The sequence below is a fragment of the Kwoniella dejecticola genome, chromosome 1, assembly GCF_000512565.2.
Source record: "Kwoniella dejecticola CBS 10117 chromosome 1, complete sequence".
NCBI lineage: Eukaryota > Fungi > Basidiomycota > Tremellomycetes > Tremellales > Cryptococcaceae > Kwoniella > Kwoniella dejecticola.
In genome coordinates, this window is record NC_089301.1 from 644,542 (window position 1) to 669,477 (window position 24,936).

Here is a 24,936-nt window from a genome sequence, read left to right on the forward strand (position 1 = left end):
ACAAACAATGCATGAGGACAAATATCTTCCGGATTGACTACTCCGACAAGTCCTTAGACAAATCAATAATAACCTCATTGATATCGCTACCTCACTCCACATGATGCTCATCCCCGTTCTCACTTTTGTAGTAATCGGACAAAGTCAAACTAGTGGGTCTCGGGGTTGTTGATCTAGAAGGCGTATCACCTTCTCCATATTTCAGATCCCTCTTCACCGCATCTACTCCTACCCCGGGAGGAAGAGCTTGATCGCCTAGAGATGAACGCGACCTCTGTCGACTTCCTATCCTGTATAATCCTGTAGGAGGCGGCGACCGGAGACTAGTCGGTGGACTGAGCACACCATTTTCTCCACCATTACCATTATGCAAAGGAGGCGATTGTCTTTTGACAGGCGACGAGAGGTTGGACGAAGAAGCTAAACTTGACGACGAATCTCTTCTAGACGAGTGACCATTCGTTCCAGGCCCGTGAAATCTCGGTAGACCAGTCAATGAACTGCCCGAAGATCGCCTAGTGGAGATTGAAGAAGAAAGCAATAATGGTCGGGGCAACGAAGATGGCGAGCTCGCTGATTTGATGCGCGTTGGTGGGGTTGATGCTGTCAGATTTGATAATCGTTCTTGAATTGATGAAGTTGTTGAATCGAGAGTATCACTTCTTTCCCTTGCTTGCACCAAAGAGGATTTTGATGTGGGCTGACCGTCCCGGTGTTGCGAGTCAGAGCCATCATTGCGCAGGACTGCTTCTTCCCTATCCTGAGAATTTTTGTTTTGAGATAGCGAGACATCTGGATTCTCACCTATCGCTTTACTATTGCTGCCCCAGAATGAGCCGATAGCCTTGGACCAAGATGAACTTGCTTTGAGGATCGCAGAAGAGCCCACCGAACCGGAATCTTTACTTTTGGCTTGGACGTTTTCCACTTTTCTAGACGGCGGTGGTGAAGTAGCGATGTTCTCACCGTTTCGCTCAGCGTCTAATCGGATCTTCCGCAGCTGTGCAGCCATATCTAGGACGGCACTGATCCCGCCCACATGGCGCAGAGGGTATTCTCGCAAAACCTTCAGACACCGCATGAGTGATTCTTGCTGATCCTCTTCATCATCCATATAGACGTCCTCTACACCCCATAGACCATTTGGCTTACCAGCCGGTCCTTTTGCTCTAGGCTTCTCTAGCAATATATCCTTGACTAGCAAAATCATTGATAGTGCGATATCAATGGCTAGATCGGCTTTCGGCTGATTATTGGGTGTCGAATCTTCTTCAGTCAATAAGAAATCGTACAGTTTCGGGATATTTGATAGAGGTAAATCTTTCAGGAACAAATGGCTGAACCATCTAAACGCGAACATCTTCAGGTCTATCCCTTTCTCAATGACCAGTTTAGTGTAGAGAGGCGGATTTATCCAATACAACCTCTTGCTCAATTGATCAACGGCCACCTCAGAGGTCAAGAGGACGGTATCGAATTCTTGGAAGAAGGTAATGATGAACCAAAATGTACTTTCTTCTGGGTAATCCAAAATCCTCTGAGAATTCGCACTCCCGCCTCCGCCCGCATGAATTAGGTAGAAAGTCGATATGATATCGACGAACGAAGGCTGATACGTCCATTGGGGGTTTATGCGCAGGAACACGTAGATCAGGCGAGCCAGACATTCCGAGTTGGTTTCTGGGTAATACAGTGAGCCGGAAAACGGTGATGGCGATGCTGAGCCGGAGGGTAGAGGCTTAGGAGAAAGAAGCGTTATAGGTGAAGTCGGCGTGTTAGTTTTATCTTCGGTATCAGGCACAATCATTGAATTGGGACCGAGTGATGAAGTGGACGAGGTGTCGATGAGAGTAGGTTTGATCGTATCGAGTCTAGACAAAATGGGCTGCGATGGTGAGGGGTCGACGGATAAAGTGATTTTAGGTGACATAATCTGTTCTTCCTCCTTTCCTTCCTCTGGCTGTCCTTGGCTGGCCTCGTCTTCACCTGATTGCGAACGTTTGTCATACTTGTCCGACTCTAAGATCCGAGTATTAGTGGTCTCCCGCTGCTTGCCCTTCTGATTTGCGGCATGTCCAAATCCACCTTTATGTTCGATCTCATTCAACAGGTCTATCCTTTTGAAAAGCGCTCGTCTAGACAAGATAGGTTCCGGGTATACAGAACCATCCGACTCTTCATCGTCAGAGCTGTCCCTTTCTGTGGGTTCTTGGACTTTGTCGTCTGTAGGTGATTGAGGGTTCTGCAACGGTCGAAAAGGCGAGGATTTGTTTGGAGAGGTTCTGGTCCGCCAGAATGTCGATTTTAGTGATTTCAGATCCTTCGATAAATCAAGTAGGAGTTTGTCATGAGTGGAGGAGGATGAGCTCTGTATCCCAAGAATGAAGACGTCAGTTGAGCTCTTCACTCAACAGGACAGGAATATCCGGGCGCTAATGCTTACAGGTTGTGATTCTAGCTCTTCCATGAACGTCTTCACCAGATTCTATGAAGGCCCAGTGAGCACGCATTCCGAATGTGCTCAGAGGCGAGAGCTGGGACTCACATAGTATTTATCTCTTTGTTGCTTCGAGGTAGGTCGCCAAAGTCTCTTTTCGGGCGGTAGAGTCTCCAAAAGCAGAGAATAAGCTAGAGGTCGGAGATGTGGCGGGTGATTCGGGATACCTGTTTATCATGGGCGTGGTCACAGATTGTCAGACCTGTAGCGAGCAGGCACCTACCTTTCTCACATAGCTTCCTCAGAGTCTTCAAGTTCACTACGGGATCTGAGGCATGTCGCGAGCCGTCAAGTAGTCGTTGAAACGCGAATAACCTGTTGGCAAGATTTCAGCTGGGGCCTTCTTCATGCGACAAATTTGACTGACTCACCGCTCGTTGTCGTCTTCCTCGTACCGTGAGCTCATGATGTCATTCTACGCTGCAGTCGAGTCCGCAGAGTATTCATCCTCGTCTAGAGAGATGTGATATATGCCTGTCGCTATATTGAGCACTGAAAGTCGACGATAATAGCGCTAAGATAGTGTTTCCCACGTGTCCACTGTGCCGAGTGTTCGCTTTCATCCTATAACCGGAAATCAACAGAAACCCTGACACTCAAATTCATTGTCCCTTCTCTCCATATCTTGCTCAAGTCAAGGACAAATCATCCGGATAGTCTCTGCACCCCACACTCATCATGGCGACCAGACCACCTGTCACCATACTCAGCGCGCCGAATCGACTACGACCATCAGTCTGTGGCTACGGTCGGAACGCGCAAAGACGCTGGCAAAGCACTTCCGAGTCTACTCCTTCCTCTTCTTCTTCCTCTTCGTCTCGACCCTCATACTCGCGAGCGAACTTAGCCTCCTTAGCTTCCGAAGGAGACCTTCTGACTGGCGGAATAGCAAAGCCGAAGCTAAAACGATCTTCTCAGACGCACCATGCAGGACAGGCTGCCTCTGGCTCAGCCAGACCACTAGCGTTCCCTCCGCCTAAACTCAAGTCAAATCCTTATGCTCCTAGCTACTCGGTATCAGAGGAAGAGCTGGATGAACCGCTCGAGCTCGCTACCGCAGCTGCCGGCCTCTCCGAGACCCTTCGCCATCGAGCACATGAGACTTCGTCCAGTCGACAACTTCAAACATCGCAACAACATGAATCGACAGCATACATACAACCCATTCATGCCAACCCTGTGATTCGTGTGGACAAGCGGAGCGATCGCCAAGAAGATGGCACAGTCATCGAGTTGAGTCCTTACGAGAACGTGAAGCTGTACGACGGGTATATCGTTTGCAAGACCTTCTCGACAGAAAACGCGGTGATCACCTGGGGCAGACTGCGGGATTCCTGTACCTGTAAGATCTGTAGGGACTCCAGCACATCCCAAAGGACATTCACGACTGGTCAAGCAATGGCGGAAGCGTACTCACGCGCAGGACCCCAGATAGAAGGGAGCGATTTCATCTCTGGTAACAAGGGTCTGAAAATCACTTGGAGGAATCATGAGGGCGAAAAACCACATGTGACTTTCATATCGAAAGCCAAACTCAGGAGAATGTGCAAAACCACTTCAAGCGAAGAAGATCATTACCCGCCTCAAATCTTCACTAGGAAACTCTGGGATTCCACAACGATAAAAGCCAATCAGTCTTCGAGGATTTCGTATGAATCACTCGCGATCAGATACCAACGAGCAAATCCACTGGTCATGTTGAAATTGCTAGAACAACTGCAAACTTACGGCTTGGTGGTGATTGAGGGTGTACCGACTTCTCCGACAGACGATGATAATTGTTTCTTGAGGAAAGTCATCAGCAGTATAGGCGAGATACGGAATACGTTCTATGGAGAAACATGGGACGTGAAAAGTATGCCGCAAAGTAAGAATGTAGCGTGAGTAGATCTCGTATCTCTGCTTTCTCTTCTGTCGTGGAGCCTTACAAGTAAGCCTGACGAGCAAAATTTTGTCATTTCAGGTATACTAACCTCGACTTGGGATTACATATGGATCTACTGTATTTCTCCTCACCTCCCCGAATACAGGCACTGCACTGTCTACGGAACAGAGTACATGGCGGTTCATCCTACTTTGTAGATTCCTTCAAAGTAGCTAGCGACCTTCCCCATGACCTATACGCCACACTGAAACAAACTTCGATCCCATACATATACGATAACGATAACCATTTTCTGCGGTATAATCACAAGGTGATCACCGACGACAAAGAACAATTGATATCGTCCCCTCATGCTGCTATAAATTGGTCGCCTCCGTTCAGGGATGGAAGAGTCCCTGATACAAAAACGACCGCCAACACTCGCATCAGCTCCAACACCAGCACCAGCAATGTCGACAATCCGGGAGGCGCCAATGCGAGTCAGGCTGTCGACACGGAGGTCGATGCAGCGATAAGAGCGAAAAAGGAACTAGAAGGCTATCTGGCTATTTCGGAATTTGAGAAGCGTCTGAGCGATCCGAAATACAAATTGGAATTCTTGATGAAGGAGGGCGATCTAGTGATATTTGATAACAGACGAATACTTCACGCTAGAAAGTCTTTCCACGATAAAACCCCTCAGGAAATTAAGAAGGAAGGAATCGTCGTTGTGCCTGGAGAACCGACGAGATGGTTGAAAGGATGTTATCTTGATGGAGAAGTCGTTTGGGATAAGTTGGCCGTCTTGAAGAAGAAAGCGGACCACGACAAGGCATCGGCGCAGAGATGGAAAGACAAGTTGACCATGAGGAGACAGGTGGATTACGGTGAAGATGTCTTGGGGAGAATCTCGAACAAGCTGCTCGATGCTTAACGAAGTTTTCGCAATCACCCTCAGCCCGATTAGAATGCGCAGTGTTTATAGACTTATAGACTCGAGCACAAGTGAGTTAATCCAATGAGAGCTACGTGGGCCAGGTAGAAAGGTGTAGATCAAGCGGAGATATACATGTCAGGTAGAATATGGAAGCTTCGGCCAAGAAGATCAAATGCTAAACGTTTGTAATTGTAGTACGTGTATGTATAGCGTGCATGGCGCTTTCAGCATTGACATTCACCTGTCCATTGCGCTGATGTTCTGATCTATCGCCCGTATGCTCGCAAGATAGCAGGTACGGGACTAACGACCTCCGAACTTCCTGGATCCCTATCCCACTTAGTCCCCTTCAAATTACTACTGCCCTCTCCTTCGGGTATCACCTGGTTTCCCTCAATATCAGACGATTTCTTCGAATCACGATATTTGGATTTGAGAATCCTAGTCACTGCTTCCCGTGAGATCCCAAATTTCTTGGATAAAACTTCTCTAGAGAATTTGTCAGGATCCATTGAGTGCAGAGTCTTCAACCCCGCCATTGCTGAATACGTCAACTTCTTGGTCGGTGCCCAACGTTCCGAAGGTGTTTTAGGTGATTTCGTGTCCGTTGCCAATACCATTTCCGCTTCTCCCTCTGCTTTCGTTGCAATCGCCGATCTCGTATTCAATTCTGATGGTGCCGGACGGATAAGTGAGGGGTTATCTACCTTATCGAACAGTCAGCTTTTAGCGTCTCATCCATATCCAGGAGATCAACGCGTGAGACTGGGGATACTGGGCATACTGGACTTACGATCACGCTCGGATGAGCCAGCTTCACGCGATCTCGGTTTGGATTGGGATAAAGCAGAAAGCCCGAAACTCTTCTTCGGCGCTTTAATGAGGATATTATTCCTTTCCTGCCTTTGTCTAGAGTGCCCATCATCCAGAGGCAATGTCAATGTTGATTTTGACTCCTGGTCCCGGCGAAGACCAAATGATTTACCAGAACCAGATCCAGCCTGTCTATCTCTAGCATCCTTCCAGCCCGACCGTTCGTTTCCGCTTCCGCGACCATACCCATGGTCTTTAGAGTAAGAAGCTGGGTTCAACCGTTTGGCTTCTTCAAGATAACTTTGATTGGCTCTTTCAAACTTCTTCCTACCCAATCTGATCTGCACATTCTGGGGTTGACGATGATTATAGCCGGTATCATACTTGATTCCTACTTTGTTCCTCCAATCTTCATCGCCTGCCTGTTCATACTCGTGGTCATCGCTTGATCTAGATGCTGACCCTCTTAATCCGAATCTCGCTGATCCACCGTATTTCTCCAAATTACTCCTACTCTTATGTTCAGTCAACCCCTCTAAGAATTTTCGTCGGTTGATCTCGGCTTTATCGTTCTCCATGTACTCATCTATGGGTATGCGATTGCCGTACGAATCAATCTTAGCTACGGGCGCTTCGTACGGTTTTTGAGGTCTTTTGACCTGGTTCGCGGGTGTAGAATTGAATGAACGGCATGTCGAGCAGATTATACGGGTTGTGGGTAGAGGTAGTCTCGAGGAGGATGCTTTGGATATGATGAACATGGTGGTCTTATGTTGATGTCGAGACTCTCGTGCGTCTTCGTGCTGCTTTGAGAAAAATGAGCGAATATCTGGAGTATCGACGCATGAAATCTGAAATTTCTGGCCCACCTGCGAAGTTGAAGGATGCAGTCTCAGCTGGAATAAATAGGTCACCCATTTAAGACGTAGAATGACCCGGTGCCGGTCAACGTGCACTTCAGTAAAATACTACAATGACCACCATTGAATCGCAATCTCAAGCTGCGAAGACCTTGACCATCCTCAGCCTGCCTTGTATGCTTTGAAGCCATACTCTTCTGGAATCGGCGCAAATCAAAAGCTCGGTACGATCACGAGCAACGACATCATCTCTATCGACTCGGGCGGCTTTGCATATCATAAAGACTGTTGCATTATCGCCTCACTTTGGTCGGCGGACATATTAGCACGGACACCTCATCGCGAAGAAACCAATAAGAGATATAGAAGAGCAGCAAGATGGAAGCTCTCGGATTCAATGTGAGCAACCAATGAATACAAGGTGCTTATCCGTCTCCCGATCACCTGTTGATCTCCCACGCTGTCCCATAGATCGCCACCGGTTTTCTCGAAGGTGTAGTGAGGGGATACAAAGGAGCTCTCCTCACTCAAGCAAACTACCACAACCTGACGCAATGCGAGAATCTGGAAGGTGAGCCATCAGCTTCTCCTTATGATGCCCAATTACCTGGGTCAAATCCAAGCTGGAACTGATGTTTCGTGTTTGCACGCTATAGATTTCCGACTTCAACTTTCTTCAACGGATTATGGCAACTTCCTAGCCAACGAACCCCTTCCTTTATCGACATCAACGATCGCAGACAAAGCCACCGATAAGCTTGTTGCTGAGTTCAACTACCTGCGCACCAATGCCGTTGAACCTCTGGCGACTTTCATGGATTACATCACTTACGCATACATGATCGATAACGTCATTCTCTTGACGCTTGGGACACTGCACGAGAGAGATACCCATGAATTGCTAGAACGATGTCATCCGTTAGGAGTATTCGATACGATGCCTGCTCTCTGTGTGGCTACGAATGTGGAGGAGCTGTATCACAGTGTCCTCGTTGAGACGCCTTTGGGTGAGTCGCACGCTCTCCATCTGATCATTGATATTTTCTCCTCCGTTGCATAATCATCGGATGGATCAGTGTAGATACACTAAGCAAGATACTTGAACGATGCATGCTGATCTATGTGTTCCTCGTATCGCATCGTAGCACCTTACTTCAGAGACTGCCTCTCTGCACAGGATCTCGACGACCTCAATATCGAAATCATCCGAAACTCGTTATACAAAGCCTACCTCGAAGACTTCCACAAATTCTGCCAGACCCTCCCTTCGCCCACTTCCGAAATCATGTCCAAGATCCTCTCATTCGAGGCCGACCGTCGAACTTTGAACATCACTATCAACTCCTTCGGTACCGAACTCACCAAAGAACAGAGAGCCCGATTATTCCCTACGATCGGTCGACTATACCCTGAAGGTAACAACGCGTTAGCTCGAGCGGACGACATAGATTCGGTGATTGCCAGTGTGGATCATATCTCGGAATATAAAGCCTTCTTCGATAAATCCAACATAGGCTCAAACGCCGCGGGAGGTTCCGGCGCAGGAGGTGATGATGGGAATGAAGGATCGAGCTTAGAAGATGAATTCTTCAAATACGATGTTGAGCTGAACAAACAGTCTTTCCTCCAACAATTCCAGTTCGCGGTGTTTTACAGTTTCATCAAGCTCAAAGAACAGGAAGTGAGGAACTTGACTTGGATAGCGGAATGTATTGCCCAGGACGCTAAAGACAGAGTCAACGATTATATACCTGTCTTCTAAAATTCAATTTATAGATAGAGCGAAACTTCACACATTGAAAAACGAAATGATATTGTAATTGTCCGTCACGAGAAAAGAGGTGGTATGGTATTCCAGTCGATACTTGAACCATAATATTTCGTCTTAGCATGTATGTTTATTGATTCTTCCGACGCTTGAGCCAGCAGTATCAAATGCGGCAAATGGCGACCCACTCGCCTCCAGTTCCTCCGGTGACAAGTAGTGAATGGCACACCTGCCAAGCAGGGTTGATAGGTGGAAACGCGAGCGGAATCATGGCAGACTCAAGGATCTCACTGGGTCAGATTAATCATGATAGTGTATATTTGCTTGTTTCGATTCGCCTCGATCGAGACCCCTCAGCGTGATTGCAATCAGCATGATACGCATGCGAATTCATATCGTATTGATTGACTTCTGATTCCCTACTTCTCTACTTCACTTCTCCCCTGTTCCCCTACCAGTTGATCGCACACTTCATGCAGATCAACCTTTACTCTTTTTGAGCCCATTCGGGCGCTTCATCCTTTCCAGCGTCCTCCAATTCATCGCCCTCCTCTTTGGTCTTGTGCACGGCTCCTTCGGCGTGTTCGGCAGGTGCATAGACCGTGAACAGCGAGAGTGGGGTGGGTCCGGAGTTAATGACTATTGCAACAATGAGCCAAGCCATATCAGTTGATAGATCATTGATGATACTCATTCCCACTGGGATGACCAGAGTACAACACGCTCGCATGCCATGAAAGATCGCGCGAGACACATCTCACAGTGAATCGAGGAAAATCGATCAAGAAGAAGAAGGAGAAAGAAGAACGGCACTCACAATTATGCTTGGTCCCTTGAGGCACGATCACCAAATCTCCAGCCTTGATCTCTTTCTCTTCGCCTGCAATGATCGCTTTGGCCGTTCCGGAGGTGAAGATCAGGTGTTGATCTACGTGGTGGACCTGTCAATTCCCCCATATTCAGCTCTTCACCTCTCTGACATCGTCCCAAACGAGAGTCTCTGATAGGGTACGGGTGCAAAACGCGGGATGCAGTAGGCGCAAAGGCTGAAGGAGATGACAACGTACCTCTTCACCGATCTCACCTCCAACGGGGATAGTCATAAGTACCAATTGACTACTCTCTCCTGTCCAGAGGACATTTCGGAATTCCCCGTGCTCGGAGGGGAGGGAAGTGGTGATTCTGGGGAAATGAGCCATCTTGTGTTGAGGTGGAGACATCTTGCCTGGCTGTAATCCTGCTTTCGTGGTTGAGAATGATCGAGAAGCAGTTAGGGAATAGGTAAGGGGTGAAATTCGTGTTAGAGATTGTTTACTGGATTTGAGAGTACATATAATGGAGGTTGAGGGTCTGGATATGAGCATGGACATACTGTTTATCTGAGCGAGTAAGCTAAGTGGGCTGATTAATGAACTTTAGGACTGCTAAGTGGTCGATAAGTTGGACTGGATCAGGACGTACTCTTATGAGTGGACTCTGTGGATTCGATTGTAGTTTGTAGTTGTAGTGGTTGTGGACTTATACGATCTAACACGATGCGATTCTATACGGTGCGATTGCGAATGTGAGGACTGGTGGTAAGGCCAGTCACTTGCACGATGTCAAATGACGTCAGCAATCTTCCGATCGGTCGATTTGTTTGGTTCCATCGCCACAGTGTGAGTGGCATGCCCTGCCTCCTAACTTCCATCTGACTTCCCACTCAAAGATACTAGTACAATCTCATCTGCTTCGAAAGGCTTCTCGACGCACATCCGATGATGATACACTTCTTCCGCGAGTCCTTCACGTCGTTGACCGCCTGGCGAGACGTACGAGAACGAGAACGAAACCGTATTCTCGCTTGAGGGAGTCACCTGTTCACATGATCTTGGTCAATGGCAATGATGCAATACGCTAAGAACGTGGGAACCAAGATGAAACCCACCATGGCTTGTGCCAGCTCACTCGCTCTCAGATACCCCAACGCAGGCGCTAAAGCCATCTCGTAGTCGTGCGGACTGGTGAAGATGTGGGGTATCATCTCTTGGAGGATGATAAGAAATTCTAGCTCGGATCTTGTTATTTTCAATCTCCACACAGGACAGATATCCTTCCCACCACACTGAAGATCCAGATGATACTGGTACTGACGCTGATGCGGATCCGATCGTGGGCTGTTTGACTCCGTGGTGGAATAAGGGCATTGAGTATGATGTTGAAGACTACATTTTTCTCCTGGGCAGCAGCCAACTTGATCACCTTCATACGCGGGACAGACTGAAGACATCGTCCTAATTCCAACGAAGGATTCATCGAACATATAGAACGATCGACGGTGCACATACAGTGTACGATTGCGCATTCGTCAGGCGGTCAAACTTCAAACTTTATACCACAGCATAAAGTTGGCTACCGTCGCACCGCTACACCGCAATAACACTGGCCAGTCCCCCTCAAGATGAAACGGAGATCCACAAGACAAAGGACTGAGCATTATGATACCCCAAGCCGATTTTGAAAGGACGGCCAACCTACCAAGCGAGCTTCGAATCAAGCTGCGACCATCAGAGCATGCCTCAGAGTGGGTGCGCTCGGCCGAAGAATCCTTGTCTCATCCCTTTGGAACGTCTTGGTAAGGATGAAACACATGAATTCATCGGTAAATGCCAAGTTCCAATGAAAGGATGGTGTGAATCGCTGGTACGAGTACAGAAACCCGATGGAGCCGACGGACAAAGGTGTATCAAGAGCCATTCTTGGGGTGCATTATTTATGTGGGCGCTTATCAGATTAGATATCACCTATATAGACTGCATCAAGCTTAAAATGGGCAATATGCAGTAAATTACCTGTAAGCATTCGGCACGGCCGTCGTTTACTGTATCTTGCTGATACCTTTCAGTAATTCAACAAGATGTCCTCCTCCTCCAAAAGCAAAGACAAGAATAAGAGCGAAGCAGATGTCCGAGCTCAACGAAAAGCTTATCTGGCCAAAGCTAATCCTGCGACAGTTGAAGAATTGATCAGCTCGGGTGAGTTGGAGAATGAGCATCCGAAAGAGGGGCAGTGGAGACCATCTTGGGCGAATGTCGAGTTTGTAAGTAGCCTCACACCATACGTGTTGCCTGCAAGTCATCCGGCCGTGCTGAGACGATCAGAGATGGGACACATCTTGCCTCTCAACCCGGTGTTCGCTGTGTATTGATACTGAGAAATGCAAATGTGGACACAGGACGAAGATGCCTGTTTACAGAATATCCTGTTCGTGCCTCAGGAAGGATTTTACGCTCCGGCTGGAACGTGAGTGACTTACTTTCAGTGTCCAGTGTTTTAAAACGATCTACATACATGAGTCTGAACATTATCAAATCCATCTTTTCTTTCGACTCGGTGAATCTTTATACACCGACGCTGATCTGACATGTAATCTACGCAAAGTATCTTACCCCTTGGAGCTCAGATGCCTGAGATGACAATCCTGAAATATGGCGGGTGAGTCGTTTTTGACCTTCCTGTTGCCTGGCCTCCTTTTCCTTGCCTTAATTTACTCATCCATTCTGTCAGTCCATTGCGCCAATGAATTGTCAATGAATATAACCCCGCGTCCCAAAAAAAAAAAAAATCGGAAAATGTCGAGCTGCTATCTGATATACCTCACCTCATCATAGCTACATTCCCGAAGGTACTTCTTTTCCGGGGGGCGTGATGGTTCCCATGCATGCTAGGATGGTCAACGTGAGCTAAATCCACCATATGATTTTCGTCCTCAGTGCCACTTTCGATCTCGATGTCGATCTCGATTTCGCCCTTGATTCCATTCAACAGTACAATGGCAATCTTGTTCTGCTAATCGCTGAGACGATACTCATTCTGCTGCATCAGATTCTACCGGAACAGACGATCAAGCCTTCCGGTCCGATCGCTTCTGAGTCCTTGTGCTCTGTACAGTGACTCATCTCATCTGCAGCTGTGTGTAAGATGGCAGCGATGTATCCGGGCGAGAAGCTGAGTATAGGATAGCGTAGCATCAGATGCATTATGCGATACAATATTTTCGTGGTTGGCGGTTAATGCATTCTTAGGGTTCATACTATACAACAACGTTCCTCTTCAGATGCGCAAAGAGGGCACATCATGAAATTAGTACATATAGGATCGACTGCCACGTCGCTGAATCATGATCCAATGATTCCGTTTGCTTGGCAGAGGAGATCACGCTCGAAGCTCTACGGGAGGAGGTAATAGCGGTATACCGCCCAACGCAAATCCGCCATCCTTGAACGCTTTTACAATACCATCTTCCAATTCCTCGCCTTTCGCATTGCCGGTCTCTGTGGGTAACAAGTAACTCCACGGATCATCATATGACCATCCGGGAGGTACATCGCCCTCCGGCTGTATGGTCGCCCCGAACCCACTGCTGTTACTATTACCGAAAGCACTCGCGACAGGTTGAGAAGGTGCTGCACCGAATGCCGAGGATCCGCCGAATGCCGAGCCTCCAAAGGCGGAAGTGGCGGAAGGTTGTCCAAACGCACTTGTACCTCCAAACGCCGACGTCGATGTTGCAGGTTTCGCTCCGAATGGATTTTGTACTTGAGCAGATTGAGAGGGCTCGGCAGGTTTAGCGAATGGGTTAGGAGACGCGGATGAGGAAGCTGCGAAAGGGTTACTGGAAGGGGCCTTCGGGGCGTTTGTCGGGCCGGCAGAGGTATTGGTATTGGTGTTTGTATTTGAGAAGGCGCCGAATCCGCCAGAAGGGGGTGTCGAGGGTTTACCGAATGCACTACTTCCGAATGCTGAAGTGCTGCTTGTACTTGACGGGGAAGAGCCAAATGCAGATGGTTTGGCTGATTGGCCGAATGCAGATGTCCCAAAGCCCGATTGACCAAAGCCTGATCCTGCCGCGGGCGTCGTGGTAGATGCAGAATTACCGAATCCTGATGAGCCGAATGCAGTAGGAGCAGCAGATGTAGACGAAGTGCCGAATGCGGAAGGCGTTGGGGTTGAGCTGGACGAAGAACCGAAAGCTGTCGGTGCGGAAGGAGCACTTGTACTACTTGATCCGAAAGCGGAGGGAGCTGGTGATCCTCCGAAAGCTGATGGTGTTCCTGCCGGTTTGGCCCCGAATGCAGAGGTACCGAAGCCTGATGCAGGGGTTGAGGTGGAACCAAAAGCAGACGGCGAGGGAGACGAAGAGCTGCCAAATGCAGAAGAGCCGAAGGCGGATCCGGCAGGTTTTGCTCCGAAGCCAGATTGACCAAATGCAGAGCCGCCTTGAGGGGCAGACGTCGATGCTGATCCAAAGGCAGAGCCAGAACCTGCCACTGGCGATGATCCAAAGGCAGATGAGCCGAACGCAGAGCCTCCAGAAGACTTAGCTCCAAAGGCTGAAGACCCAAATCCGCCGCCTCCCGCTTGAGTCTGAGTGGATGTTGAGCCAAATCCGCCGGAGGCAGGCTTAGATGCGCCAAAGGCAGAAGAAGTAGATCCACTCGATCCGAATGAACTTGATCCAAAGGCTGAAGGTTTGCTGGATGGTCCAAAAGCGCTCTGACCGAAAGCTCCTCCTGTATTACCTGACCCGCCGAACCCAGAGGGCTTGCTGCCTCCAAAGCCTCCACTACTATTTCCACCGAAAGCTGATCCGCTTGGCTGGGCAGGAGTGGCGCTGTTTCCCAACGCGGCAGCTTCAGAGAATTCCTTGGGTCGATCATCCCCTGGAACAGAGTTACCGGTAAATCGAGCGTTATGCAACTGTTCGGCCACTTTAGTAGTGGCTGATAGGTTGGCGACTGCTTGGGTAATCGTGGAATTTGCCTGGTTCATTAGAGTGTTCTCTTCGTTTACCTAAGGATGTATGAAGCATTGATTCAGTACGTTGCACCGAGTCAACATGTCAGATACGAAAAGAGATATCGCTAACATAGTCTTGACCCTTCCCTTCTTTCAGGGCTACCACACTCTTCCACCTTAATTCTTCTGGCGAGATATCATACCCGAAAAACAGATTCGGTTCGTGCTTGGCCGCTGCATAATTCGAGATAAAGTAGATGGGTTTCTCTATCGTCAAATCCTGCCGTATAGTGTCTTCGCTAAAAACCATACTAGATTCAGTCCTGTGCTCAACGATAAAAGCCTTGAGAATGTGTGTATCATGCTCACTTGAATTGGTACTTCGATGTTCCGCTTGATACTCCTCTTTGCTGAGTTGTCCCAGGTCCACTAGGTCCACGCGGCGGATGGAAGAACCTACAACCTGTCCCGAAGCGGCAGTAGCTACAGCATGGAATGCACGCATAAGCATCTGTGCGTCACAATAGGTTCGTCTGTCACTCTTATGGATTGCTACATACCCATTCATGAAATCACGACACACAGCTTGCGACATATTGAGACGGGCAGCTTTCAGTCTTGTTTCCCTGATTACAAAGCCGCCGGAGGACGGTCCCAGCCAAAATAGATGGAGGGGTCTCCCACAAGAGCCGAAAAAGATAAGGAGGTGAAAATGCCGAGTGAACTTTGCGATTGCCTATTGACTCTGGTTTAGCGAGTGGTAAAGGTATAATTGGCAGCAATTGCGCTGTTGACAAGTTAGATGGATGAACGGAATCAAATCGCTCGAGAGGGCGGACATCGAGTGGTTACTCCGTATTCGCCTCCTCATGCAGCCGACGTCATGTAACGCGTTGCCGATCAGATAGTCACCACTATCTAAATATCCTTTGTTCCGGCAACTACTAGACTGGTGTATACAGATCGACTTCCCTTGCTCCTCCTCGGCAGCCCCTGTGAGGGCAGATATCAAGATGTTGCCGATCCATCGACGATCAATCACGGCTCTCAATCGCCGGAGCATAAAACGGATCCAAGCTCGATCCCAACAGACATCCTCCTCTCAAGCGGATCAGTCTGCCTCCTCATCACGCCTGACAGGATCAGCCAAATTGTTCGCCGAATCGCTCGACGAGGAATCGCCTTCTAGCAGCTCATCTCGAGATCACCTTGTGCATGAGCAAGGGGAGATCTGGACAGGCGATGAATCGACTCACGATGCTGTCCTACGGATGTTAACGGATTCGAAATACAAACCGCTTCGTAATCCTGAGGGTACCAAGTACAATGCATCGGACGAGAAGATCAAGAGTATGATCAAGAGCTTGGACCTCAACCCCAGGTTAGGCAATCCTATGATCAAAGCGAAATCCCTTCTGTCGGCCGACGGAGAAGAAACAATAAATCCGCATAAGACGACTATCCCGCCTCATTTACATCGACCTTGGCATTCAACATATACTGGCGAGACCAAATTGCACAACACAACCCCTCAAATCAAGTATGGAACCTTCATCAAATCGAATAAGGACGGTGACTCATTGACAAATCTACTAGAATTGAAATTGCCGCCTGGAGCAACGGTGGACGGCAAGACTCGATCGAAGCTCATCAACGCAAAGAGGTCCGGGAAGAATATACGGAGGCTGGATAACGCCAGGGAAGGTGCGCTGGACTATAAGCTCGGCTTGAGCCAAGATGGACAGCAGGTACTGGTGGAAAGTGGGGAAGAAGATGAGGACGGGACATTTAGAGGTAATCGGCAAGTCAAAGGATCAAGTGTGTTAGGTGCGGCAAAAGGAGGCGCCAGTGGACTGAGAGCATGGGGAGGATTAGTGGAAGATCGTATACAGCGTGCGAAGGAAGCCGGGTTCTTCAAAGTTACCAATGGGAAGGGGAAACCGATACCCCGTGATCCGGAAGCTAGTAATCCACATTTAGAAACGGGTGAGCTATTGATGAACAGGATAGTCAAGCGACAAGGGGCTTTACCACCATGGATTGAACTTCAGCATTCTCTCGATTCGACAGTAAACGCATTCCGAACGACACTCTTGACGACATACACGACACATTTGGTCCGAAATGTCATTTCGACCAATGCTTTATCACCTTTGCCCCCATTACATGTTATCCCCTCGTCGGACGAGCAGTGGGAAGCTCGCGAGCTGAAATTCCACCAGGAGAATATCAAGCAGATCAACGATTTCGTCAGACGTATGAACGCTCAAGCCCCCTCTCCTGCCCGGAGACACTTATACACGCTTGAAGGGGAATTAAGTAAACTCAGAGGTGAAGTACTGAAGAATGAAGTTTGGATGGAAGTGCAGAAGCGAGCTGAGGACGCAGCGAGATTCCCTACTAACAAGACTAGTACCTCTGGCTTACCGCCGTTCCTGTTTGACAATGAGGGATGGAACGCTCTGAAGACCGCGACCAGGAGATCGTTTGGGACTATCGCTGCGCCGGTCTCGGCAGTCATAGGGAAAGGGCGAGTCGGAGGTACGGTCGCCTCTGCACGCGAGCACGCAGCCAATGATGGCGGCGAGGGCGGACCTTCCGGAACTTCGTCCGAACCTGCGGACGCGAAACCTTTCAGACTGTTGGTCTTAGGCGGAGTAGGCTTAGGGGCGGTATTTTACCTCTACAAACGACCAGTTCAGAACGATTCCGAGGTAAAGATGGATCTGATGCCTGTTCACGAACAAGCCGGCATCGAAGAAGAAGATATAGTAGCAATATCACCGGCTGAAAAGCGTATGGGGCCGGTTCGATTTGTACAGGTATACATACTGGAACCCATAGCGACTTTGATCAGATTCTTTCACCTTGCTTTCCTCTTCGGCCCAGTCATACTCACGACACCGATGTTATTGGTCGGCAAACCGGAAAGACGACGGCGAACGGGCAAGCCCATTGCGGAAGAAGAGGAAAATTGGGGAGCGATCTGGTGGTATGCCTTCTTGGTCAAACAGATGGAGAGAGCTGGACCGTCATTCATCAAATTAGGTCAATGGGCTGCATCTCGAGCGGATCTTTTTCCAGCTGAATTGTGCGACAAGATGTCGAAATTACATTCCAACGGTAAACCCCATTCCTTCAGTCATACGAAACGAATACTCGAAAAGGCCTTTGGCATGCATTTTGAGGAGATCTTCGAGGAATTTGGTGAAGAACCTATAGGTTGCGGTGCGATTGCTCAGGTCAGCCAACGTCCATGATGATTCCGAGTATCCTTTGGAGATCAATGCTGATCTCTGTGTCACAGGTATACAAAGCCAAACTGAAGCAAGATGTATTCAGCGGCGGATCAGCTACGACCACCCACGGAGGTGTTGAAGAGAAAACCCGATCCGTAGCTATTAAAGTTTTGCATCCGCGCGTGAGAAAGACGATCAGAAGAGATATAGCGATCATGTCTGTCTTTGCCAATATCTTCAACGCTTTCCCCGGGATGGAATGGTTATCTCTTCCGGAAGAAGTCAATGTCTTTGGAGAGATGATGAATTCACAATTAGATTTACGGGTGGAAGCTTCGAATTTGGATAAATTCGAAGTGAACTTTGAGAAAAGAGGACGAAGAGTGACGTTCCCTCGACCGATCAAGATCAAATCGCAGAACGGCGATATGAAGGATGTATTGATTGAGGAGTTCGAGAATGCTCTCCCGCTAAAATACTTCCTGAGGAATGGAGGAGGGGAGTACGACGATAAGATCGCTAATATCGGCCTGGACGCTTTCTTGGTGAGTCCAGACACTCTAGAACGGAGGATTCGGACACATGTTGACGGGCAAATGGGCGTAGGAAATGCTTCTCTTGGATAATTGGACCCACGGCGATCTACACCCGTGAGTGCTGACGAATACTTCGAGAACAGGATTGATAGCTGACGTATCACTCAAGTGGTAATATCATGGTCCGCTTCTACAAGCCATCCACTACCGATTACTTGGGCCCCCTGCTCAATCGATTCAGCAAACATCCTCAAACGCCTGCATCGGACACTCCGCCTTGCGAGACTGTCTCAAATCAACAGCTGGTCGACTCCTTGGCGTCAGTAGCTCACGATCATGATCAATGGCATGACAGAATAGACGAACTGCACAAAGAAGGGTACGAACCGCAATTGATCTTTATCGATGCTGGTTTAGTCACTTCGCTGGACGATACAAATAGGCGGAACTTCTTGGACTTATTTCAGGCCATAGCGGAATTCGACGGGTACAAAGCTGGGAAATTGATGGTCGAACGATGTCGACAACCTGAGAACGTCATTGACGAAGAGACTTTCGCATTGAAGATTCAGCATGTTGTACTTTCCGTCAAGTCGAAGACGTTCTCCCTCGCCAAGATCAAGATCTCGGATATACTGAACGACGTCTTGAATAGTGTACGAAAACACCATGTCAAGCTGGAAGGCGATTTCATCAATACCGTCCTGAGTATCTTGCTTTTGGAAGGAATTGGAAGACAGCTTGATCCAGATATGGATTTGTTCAAGTCTGCCTTGCCGATTTTGAGGCAGCTGGGGAGACAGATGGGCACGAAGGAAGCTATCAATGCTGTGCCCAAGGGAAATTTGTTGGCTATGATCAAGGTGAGTCGGCTCGATTGATCGATCGATCCATCTCCTTTTTTCTGCTTTGTTCTGCATTACTTTGCCCTCCTGCCTTCCTGCCTTCCTGAAGACAAGAAACGTGCTGATATGAATGTACGCGCGACATAGCTCTGGGTTTGGGTCGAAGCGAGACAAGTGGCAGGAGAAGCGTCTGTTCTGGATCAGTGGATCAAGGTGAATAATACTTTCAATACCTGAGTTTCCCCCCATCAAGTTGTTCCGCTGTTGCAAGAACGGAAGAGCAAGTCTGAAGAAGAGCAGCAAGAGAAGTTGAGCGCATACTGATGCACCAAATCTGAAATCTCCAACAGTACGATCGACTGTTCCCTGCTATATAAGCAAACCCCAGTTACGAGGAGAAGATGCGATTGTGGGGAAACAGATCTAGTTCAAACAGGTTGATTGGTAGATAACTCTCGCGATTGTATAGTTTGTGCCCCATTGGATCCGTATTCGTGTTGTATATGTATCTATAGATAGTATCGGTATCATTGCTCAAGTAGACTAGATTAGAGACCGTCATGCACCTTGCAGACAACAGTCAACAGTCAACAGACACTGAACCCATGTCGCGTCCATGCTATGGTGGAGATGACCGCTCGAGCCGCGAGGCCGAGTTGAGGTCATCTCCATGGTTGAACTGAATGCGTCCATTCGTATCTTATCACCTCGACTAGGTCTTCTGGCTGTTATTCTCGAACATTTCACAGTTCAGTCTTCCTTTCAAGCGACGAGCGCCTGACAAGATGGACACCATTAAAGTAGCTAGAGTAGACAATGTCGTCCTTGAACACTACACACCGCCAATACGAAAAGATGCCCCGCCTGCTAAAGTCAGGAAGACAGGTACCATCCACTTGACACCGCATCATCTGATATTTCACCAGAACGAAACGTCTGCCTCTGCTGAAACGACATTGTTGAGCTCGGCCTCTTCATCCTCTCAACATACTTCTGGGGAGCCAACGGACAAAGAGGAAATATGGATCCCTTATCCGAGTATAACGCTTCTCACGAAATTACCTCAATCTATCCAAGGGTACTACCCCCTCCGAATCGAGACTAAGTATTTCCAGAACTACGTGTTCCTCTTTGAGAAGGACCAAGAGCGATCCCTGTCGTCGACCGAGAAGGAGAAGGGCAAGGGGAAATCTAGAGGTGGTTCGGAGGATGTCTGGCAAAGTATCAAGGATAGTGCGGTCAAGAGTCAGTATATCAATTTCGTATTCGTACACCGCTAGGTCTGGCTGACATTGGTTGATAAACACGAAAAAAGGTTCGGTCGATCAATTACATGCATTCTTCTATACACACTCCTCATCTTCATCCTCATCATCAAATACAAATACAAACGCGACCACAAGTACAAGTACAAGTACGAACACCAATGGCTGGTCAATCTACAATCCCAGAGCCGAGTTCACTCGGCAAGGTCTGGGCGTCAAGACCAAATCATGGAGGTTCACCGATATCAATAAAGATTACTCGTTCTCTGCTACGTACCCGAACAAGATGGTCATTCCGACGAAGATTAGCGATTCGACCTTGAGCTACGCTAGTAAATATCGAAGTAAAGCTAGGATACCTGTCTTGAGCTATCTGCATTGGGCCAACAATGTGAGCCATACGATTTCATTCCGTCTGTTGCGAAGTGATTACATCCTATCAGTCGAGTCCTCGCTGACTGGATGTTTTTCTTCGGAGTAGGCCTCAATCACTCGTTCATCTCAACCCATGGTCGGTCTAAAAAATTCTAGATCAGCGCAAGACGAACGACTTGTCGAATGTATATTCTCGACTCATCATTACCCCGACACAGCATTTGGAACCCCTATATACGGCGCAACAAGTACAAATCTCATCATCGACGCCCGGCCAACCGCGAACGCAATGGCCAACGTCGCTATGGGTGCAGGAACAGAGAATATGGAGAATTACAAGCTCGGCAAGAAAGCGTATCTCGGTATAGATAACATCCACGTCATGCGCAACTCGTTGAAAATCATCACCGAAGCAATCCGAGAGGCAGAGACTAAACCCAGTGGCGTGCTCGATAGGGGTCTATTGAGGAAATCAAATTGGTTGAAACACTTATCGACGATCTTAGATGGATCTCTGATGATCATCAAGAATATTCATCTGAACGCTTCGCACGTCCTGATTCATTGTTCAGATGGGTGGGATAGGACAGGTCAATTGTCCGCGATCTCGCAGATATGTTTGGATCCTTATTATCGGACAATAGAAGGGTTCGCCGTCTTGGTAGAGAAAGATTTCTTGTCGTTCGGACACAAATTTATGGATAGGTCTAATCATCTTTCATCCGAGAAATATTTCGTCCAATCGCCCGAGAATGACATCGACTCGGAGGACGAAGAGAACGATGAGTTCAACCCTGGAGCAGGAGCTGCAGCAGCGACCAAAGCCGCTCAAGCGTTCTTCGCGTCAGTTTCAAACAAATTCAACAATTCGACACAATCAAGCTCGCATCTCAAGGAGATATCTCCTGTTTTCCACCAGTTCTTAGATTGCGCATATCAGATCCTGCGGCAGTTCCCAAATAGGTTCGAATATAATGAGGATTTCTTGCTGGACATCTACTATCATCTGTATTCCTGTCAATTCGGGACGTTCTTGTTCAACAACGAGAAGCAGAAATCGGAGAACACCTCTAGGACAACCTCGTTATGGGATTACACTAATTCTGAGCTGAATAAATCGAAATACGTCAACGATGAGTATAACCCGGGATTAGATAAGAGCGGTTCGGATCAGGGAGTGCTCTTGTACGATCCGAAAGAAGTGAGATTCTGGTTCAGATTGTTTAGGAGAGGCGATGAGGAGATGAATGGATCTCCAATCTCTGCAAATATACAAAATCAGTCTCAGGCCCAAGCTCAAGGAGTCAGCTCGACTGGATTGATAGATAATGCTTCCCAAGATCCGGTAATTCGAGCTATTTCTCCTCCACAATCACGACCACAACATCAACATCAAACCCACACTTCTATCAACAGGATCAGCTCACCTCCACTATCGGGGTCAAGCTCAAACGCGAATCCCACTTCAATTCCAGCTTCAATCTCGACTTCGACTTCGACGTCCACATCGTGGAATTGGCAACAATTCAGCAGCGGCGCACTGAACGCAGTTTCGCAAGCTGGAAGACAGATCAAGAACATCTCGGCGGACGCGTATAATCAGATCAAAGCTGAAGCTGGTGAAGTGGACGATCCATGGCGTAAACATGATCTCCAAGCTCAAGCTCAAACCCAAGCACAAGGGGCTCGATCTGGAGAACTGAACGGTAGTACTTCTACTTCGATTGATGGACCGATAGGGACGGGAGAGAGAAAAGACTATAAACCGTATATGCCCAGAACGGGTTTCAGGATACCTTCAGAGACGAATCCTTGGTCCTCAGGCCATGATGCGGGTTCGGGGTCGGGTTCGGGTTTGGGAACGGGATCAGGATCCAGTTCGCATACGAATACGAATACGAATGCGACGAAGTCACAAGCAAGTAGGGTGAATAGTAATCCATGGTCGACCGGAGTAGAGCAACAGCCATCGATACAGCCATCGACGACTTTAGCACCTGCTTTACCTGAAAACAATCGGAATGCAGGAGCCCGGACCCCGTCTCCTTCCTTATCTGGTCTATCTCTGAGCGATCCGCATCCGCACGCGCAGCCAAAGACGGCTAACCCCACAAGCTCATCGACCACGACGAAGACGACGATGGAGGCAACAGAAGACGAAGAGATGATTAGGGCTGCGATGGGCGATGATAAGAAAGCCTGGGATCCTCTTGGCGCGTTGTAATTGTTGAATAATGAAATGAATGATACGATATATCATGAGACAAATGGATTTTACGTTTTCTGCAATTAGCATTACTACGTCAGATGAAATATCCTTTGTATGTATGTGGAAATATATATTAGATTATATGGTTAATGCGTCAACGAATCCGCATATTGTACAACATGAATATGATACAACATGCCATACTATGCGATGCTTACTAGTAAGTACGCGGCTATGTTCTGAGTGCCATGCCCACATAAATCCCGCCAGCTGGCCAGGACAATTCCCAGACTCAAATCTACAACTCCCGAACAGATTTCTCTACCACCTCACCCTCCGCATCTGCGTCAAGATGACCACCATCATCACTCTTCAACCCCTTATTCAACCTAGCCACCGTCCCGTTCAACCCACTTATCAATTCTTTGTCCGTCGGATCTAGGGACAGTTCACGGATGATGGATGGTATATCGATTGGACGGTCGAAGGAAATATCAATATCAATATCAAGACTTTTATACGGTTTCGCTGTGGCTGTGGTTGTGGCTGGCATGGATGCTGATGTTGAGGTAGATGTTGCTGGTGATGTTGATGACGATGTCGTGGTAGATTTTGTCCTGGGAGTTTCGACACTTATCTGAGTCTCAGCCTGAGGATGGAGGCGAGCATCGGGACCTGATGCTGCGTCTTGAGATAACGAGTCCGATTTCGAGTCGTCGAATAGGGGTTTCTGGAGATATGTGGATTTCCAGATGATTACTCTTTCTAAGATCAACAAGAAGTATTTTGTACTTTCGAATCCACTTTCACCTTCACCGTTGGCATTAGATTTATTGCCTTGAGCTCTCTCGCTGAGGAGGCGGTGCTGGAGGATCTCTGATATTTTGCTCAGGATTGGGGCGTGTAGGCCGAAGGACGAGGTAGATACCAACAACGGAGTGAGAGCGTCTATTCGACCAGTAGGAAATCAGCAAGCCTTGAATTTCACGGAGTATGTCACGATTAGTAGGACGCCTGAATTCCGAGCTCAGACGACAGACTCACCTCGATGTCTATTAGCCAAGATATACGCATCCGAAGCTAGGATTGCTATACCTGCAAATTGGCCTTTCCACTAATACCACCACCATTCGCAATGTTCACGATTCATTAGCTTGAGTTGTGCTTCGAACAAGTAGATGTGGAAATCAGTGATTTACCAAATTCCGACTTGATTTCGCCAATTGAAGCGAGACACCCTCATCTTCTAATCTCAGTGCACATCTCAAAGCAAGATCCAATGATTCCCTCGTCAGACCCCCTAGAGCCTTCTTCGAGATAGGGCTGGGATCGAAACCCTTCAATATCAGGTCCAGGGCTTCTCGGTATTTGAGCGGAGAGGCATAGTAGAGGGATGTAGTTATGTATTCTATATGTCGCCTGTCAGCTCTGCAAGAACCAAAACGATACGATGACGGGATGAGATGCTTTAGGAGAACAAGCGGGAAGGGGGAAAGCAAGCAACATGCTCACCTAGATGCTGTTTATCCACCTTCGGCTTCGATAAGACATTTCTCTGAATTTCAGAATTGATGAACCACTACAACACACCCACCATACTAGAAGTCAGAAACAGCTTCAAACTTTACATCCTCCACTTCTACGATGAAATTGAGTACAGACTCACATCTCGTTCAGTGTATGCATGTTCTGCTTTATATTCGCCCTTGGACCGTTGGACTGCAGCTTCTATACGTTGTCTTCGAATTTCCGCTTTTTCCGCCTTTGTTGATGATTCCGCTTGTTGAATCGCTCCTTGCACTTCCTCTGCTTGTCGATCATCCGAGAGAGCTACCTGGAAATAGTTGGACGTCGTGGCTTCCGCCTCTGATCCGATTGTCATTTCGATGTGGACGTTAAGAGGTTCTGACAGGGTAAAGTATAGACAAATATCAACTTGAAACATGAAAA

General features: G+C 48.1%; 11 protein-coding genes across 11 annotated transcripts; 5 read left to right on the forward strand and 6 right to left on the reverse strand.

Annotated features, from left to right (window-relative positions):
• Positions 1-91: 91 nt before the first annotated feature.
• I303_100244 (uncharacterized protein) lies at positions 92-2,903 on the reverse strand (the record flags this gene model as incomplete). The annotated part of the gene is made up of 5 exons (XM_018403617.1): positions 92-2,368; positions 2,444-2,485; positions 2,546-2,664; positions 2,721-2,812; positions 2,869-2,903. The coding sequence occupies 5 exons, from the start codon at positions 2,901-2,903 to the stop codon at positions 92-94; spliced, it is 2,565 nt and encodes an 854-aa protein (XP_018266271.1).
• A 272-nt stretch (positions 2,904-3,175) lies between these two features.
• On the forward strand, positions 3,176-5,295 carry I303_100245 (uncharacterized protein; the record flags this gene model as incomplete). Its single annotated transcript, XM_018403618.1, has 2 exons — positions 3,176-4,377; positions 4,461-5,295. The coding sequence occupies 2 exons, from the start codon at positions 3,176-3,178 to the stop codon at positions 5,293-5,295; spliced, it is 2,037 nt and encodes a 678-aa protein (XP_018266272.1).
• Positions 5,296-5,564: 269 nt separating this feature from the next.
• On the reverse strand, positions 5,565-6,872 carry I303_100246 (uncharacterized protein; the record flags this gene model as incomplete). The annotated part of the gene is made up of 2 exons (XM_018403619.1): positions 5,565-6,001; positions 6,092-6,872. The coding sequence occupies 2 exons, from the start codon at positions 6,870-6,872 to the stop codon at positions 5,565-5,567; spliced, it is 1,218 nt and encodes a 405-aa protein (XP_018266273.1).
• Positions 6,873-7,349: 477 nt separating this feature from the next.
• On the forward strand, positions 7,350-8,733 carry I303_100247 (uncharacterized protein; the record flags this gene model as incomplete). The annotated part of the gene is made up of 4 exons (XM_018403620.1): positions 7,350-7,370; positions 7,443-7,542; positions 7,628-7,978; positions 8,117-8,733. The coding sequence occupies 4 exons, from the start codon at positions 7,350-7,352 to the stop codon at positions 8,731-8,733; spliced, it is 1,089 nt and encodes a 362-aa protein (XP_018266274.1).
• Positions 8,734-9,226: 493 nt separating this feature from the next.
• On the reverse strand, positions 9,227-9,959 carry I303_100248 (uncharacterized protein; the record flags this gene model as incomplete). The annotated part of the gene is made up of 3 exons (XM_018403621.1): positions 9,227-9,378; positions 9,557-9,680; positions 9,807-9,959. The coding sequence occupies 3 exons, from the start codon at positions 9,957-9,959 to the stop codon at positions 9,227-9,229; spliced, it is 429 nt and encodes a 142-aa protein (XP_018266275.1).
• Positions 9,960-10,418: 459 nt separating this feature from the next.
• Positions 10,419-10,723, reverse strand: I303_100249 (uncharacterized protein; the record flags this gene model as incomplete). Its single annotated transcript, XM_018403622.1, has 2 exons — positions 10,419-10,595; positions 10,667-10,723. 2 exons carry the CDS (start codon positions 10,721-10,723, stop codon positions 10,419-10,421), a joined length of 234 nt encoding a protein of 77 aa, XP_018266276.1.
• A 912-nt stretch (positions 10,724-11,635) lies between these two features.
• I303_100250 (uncharacterized protein) lies at positions 11,636-12,672 on the forward strand (the record flags this gene model as incomplete). The annotated part of the gene is made up of 5 exons (XM_018403623.2): positions 11,636-11,818; positions 11,954-12,021; positions 12,160-12,213; positions 12,390-12,456; positions 12,604-12,672. 5 exons carry the CDS (start codon positions 11,636-11,638, stop codon positions 12,670-12,672), a joined length of 441 nt encoding a protein of 146 aa, XP_018266277.2.
• A 261-nt stretch (positions 12,673-12,933) lies between these two features.
• On the reverse strand, positions 12,934-15,112 carry I303_100251 (uncharacterized protein; the record flags this gene model as incomplete). Its single annotated transcript, XM_018403624.2, has 4 exons — positions 12,934-14,571; positions 14,648-14,816; positions 14,887-15,000; positions 15,078-15,112. The coding sequence occupies 4 exons, from the start codon at positions 15,110-15,112 to the stop codon at positions 12,934-12,936; spliced, it is 1,956 nt and encodes a 651-aa protein (XP_018266278.2).
• A 418-nt stretch (positions 15,113-15,530) lies between these two features.
• I303_100252 (uncharacterized protein) lies at positions 15,531-19,514 on the forward strand (the record flags this gene model as incomplete). The annotated part of the gene is made up of 6 exons (XM_018403625.2): positions 15,531-17,759; positions 17,825-18,301; positions 18,363-18,406; positions 18,462-19,155; positions 19,285-19,350; positions 19,488-19,514. 6 exons carry the CDS (start codon positions 15,531-15,533, stop codon positions 19,512-19,514), a joined length of 3,537 nt encoding a protein of 1,178 aa, XP_018266279.2.
• A 408-nt stretch (positions 19,515-19,922) lies between these two features.
• On the forward strand, positions 19,923-23,001 carry I303_100253 (uncharacterized protein; the record flags this gene model as incomplete). Its single annotated transcript, XM_018403626.1, has 3 exons — positions 19,923-20,382; positions 20,453-20,793; positions 20,884-23,001. The coding sequence occupies 3 exons, from the start codon at positions 19,923-19,925 to the stop codon at positions 22,999-23,001; spliced, it is 2,919 nt and encodes a 972-aa protein (XP_018266280.1).
• Positions 23,002-23,284: 283 nt separating this feature from the next.
• Positions 23,285-24,868, reverse strand: I303_100254 (uncharacterized protein; the record flags this gene model as incomplete). Its single annotated transcript, XM_018403627.1, has 5 exons — positions 23,285-23,934; positions 24,031-24,100; positions 24,186-24,394; positions 24,499-24,565; positions 24,653-24,868. The coding sequence occupies 5 exons, from the start codon at positions 24,866-24,868 to the stop codon at positions 23,285-23,287; spliced, it is 1,212 nt and encodes a 403-aa protein (XP_018266281.1).
• Positions 24,869-24,936: the final 68 nt, after the last annotated feature.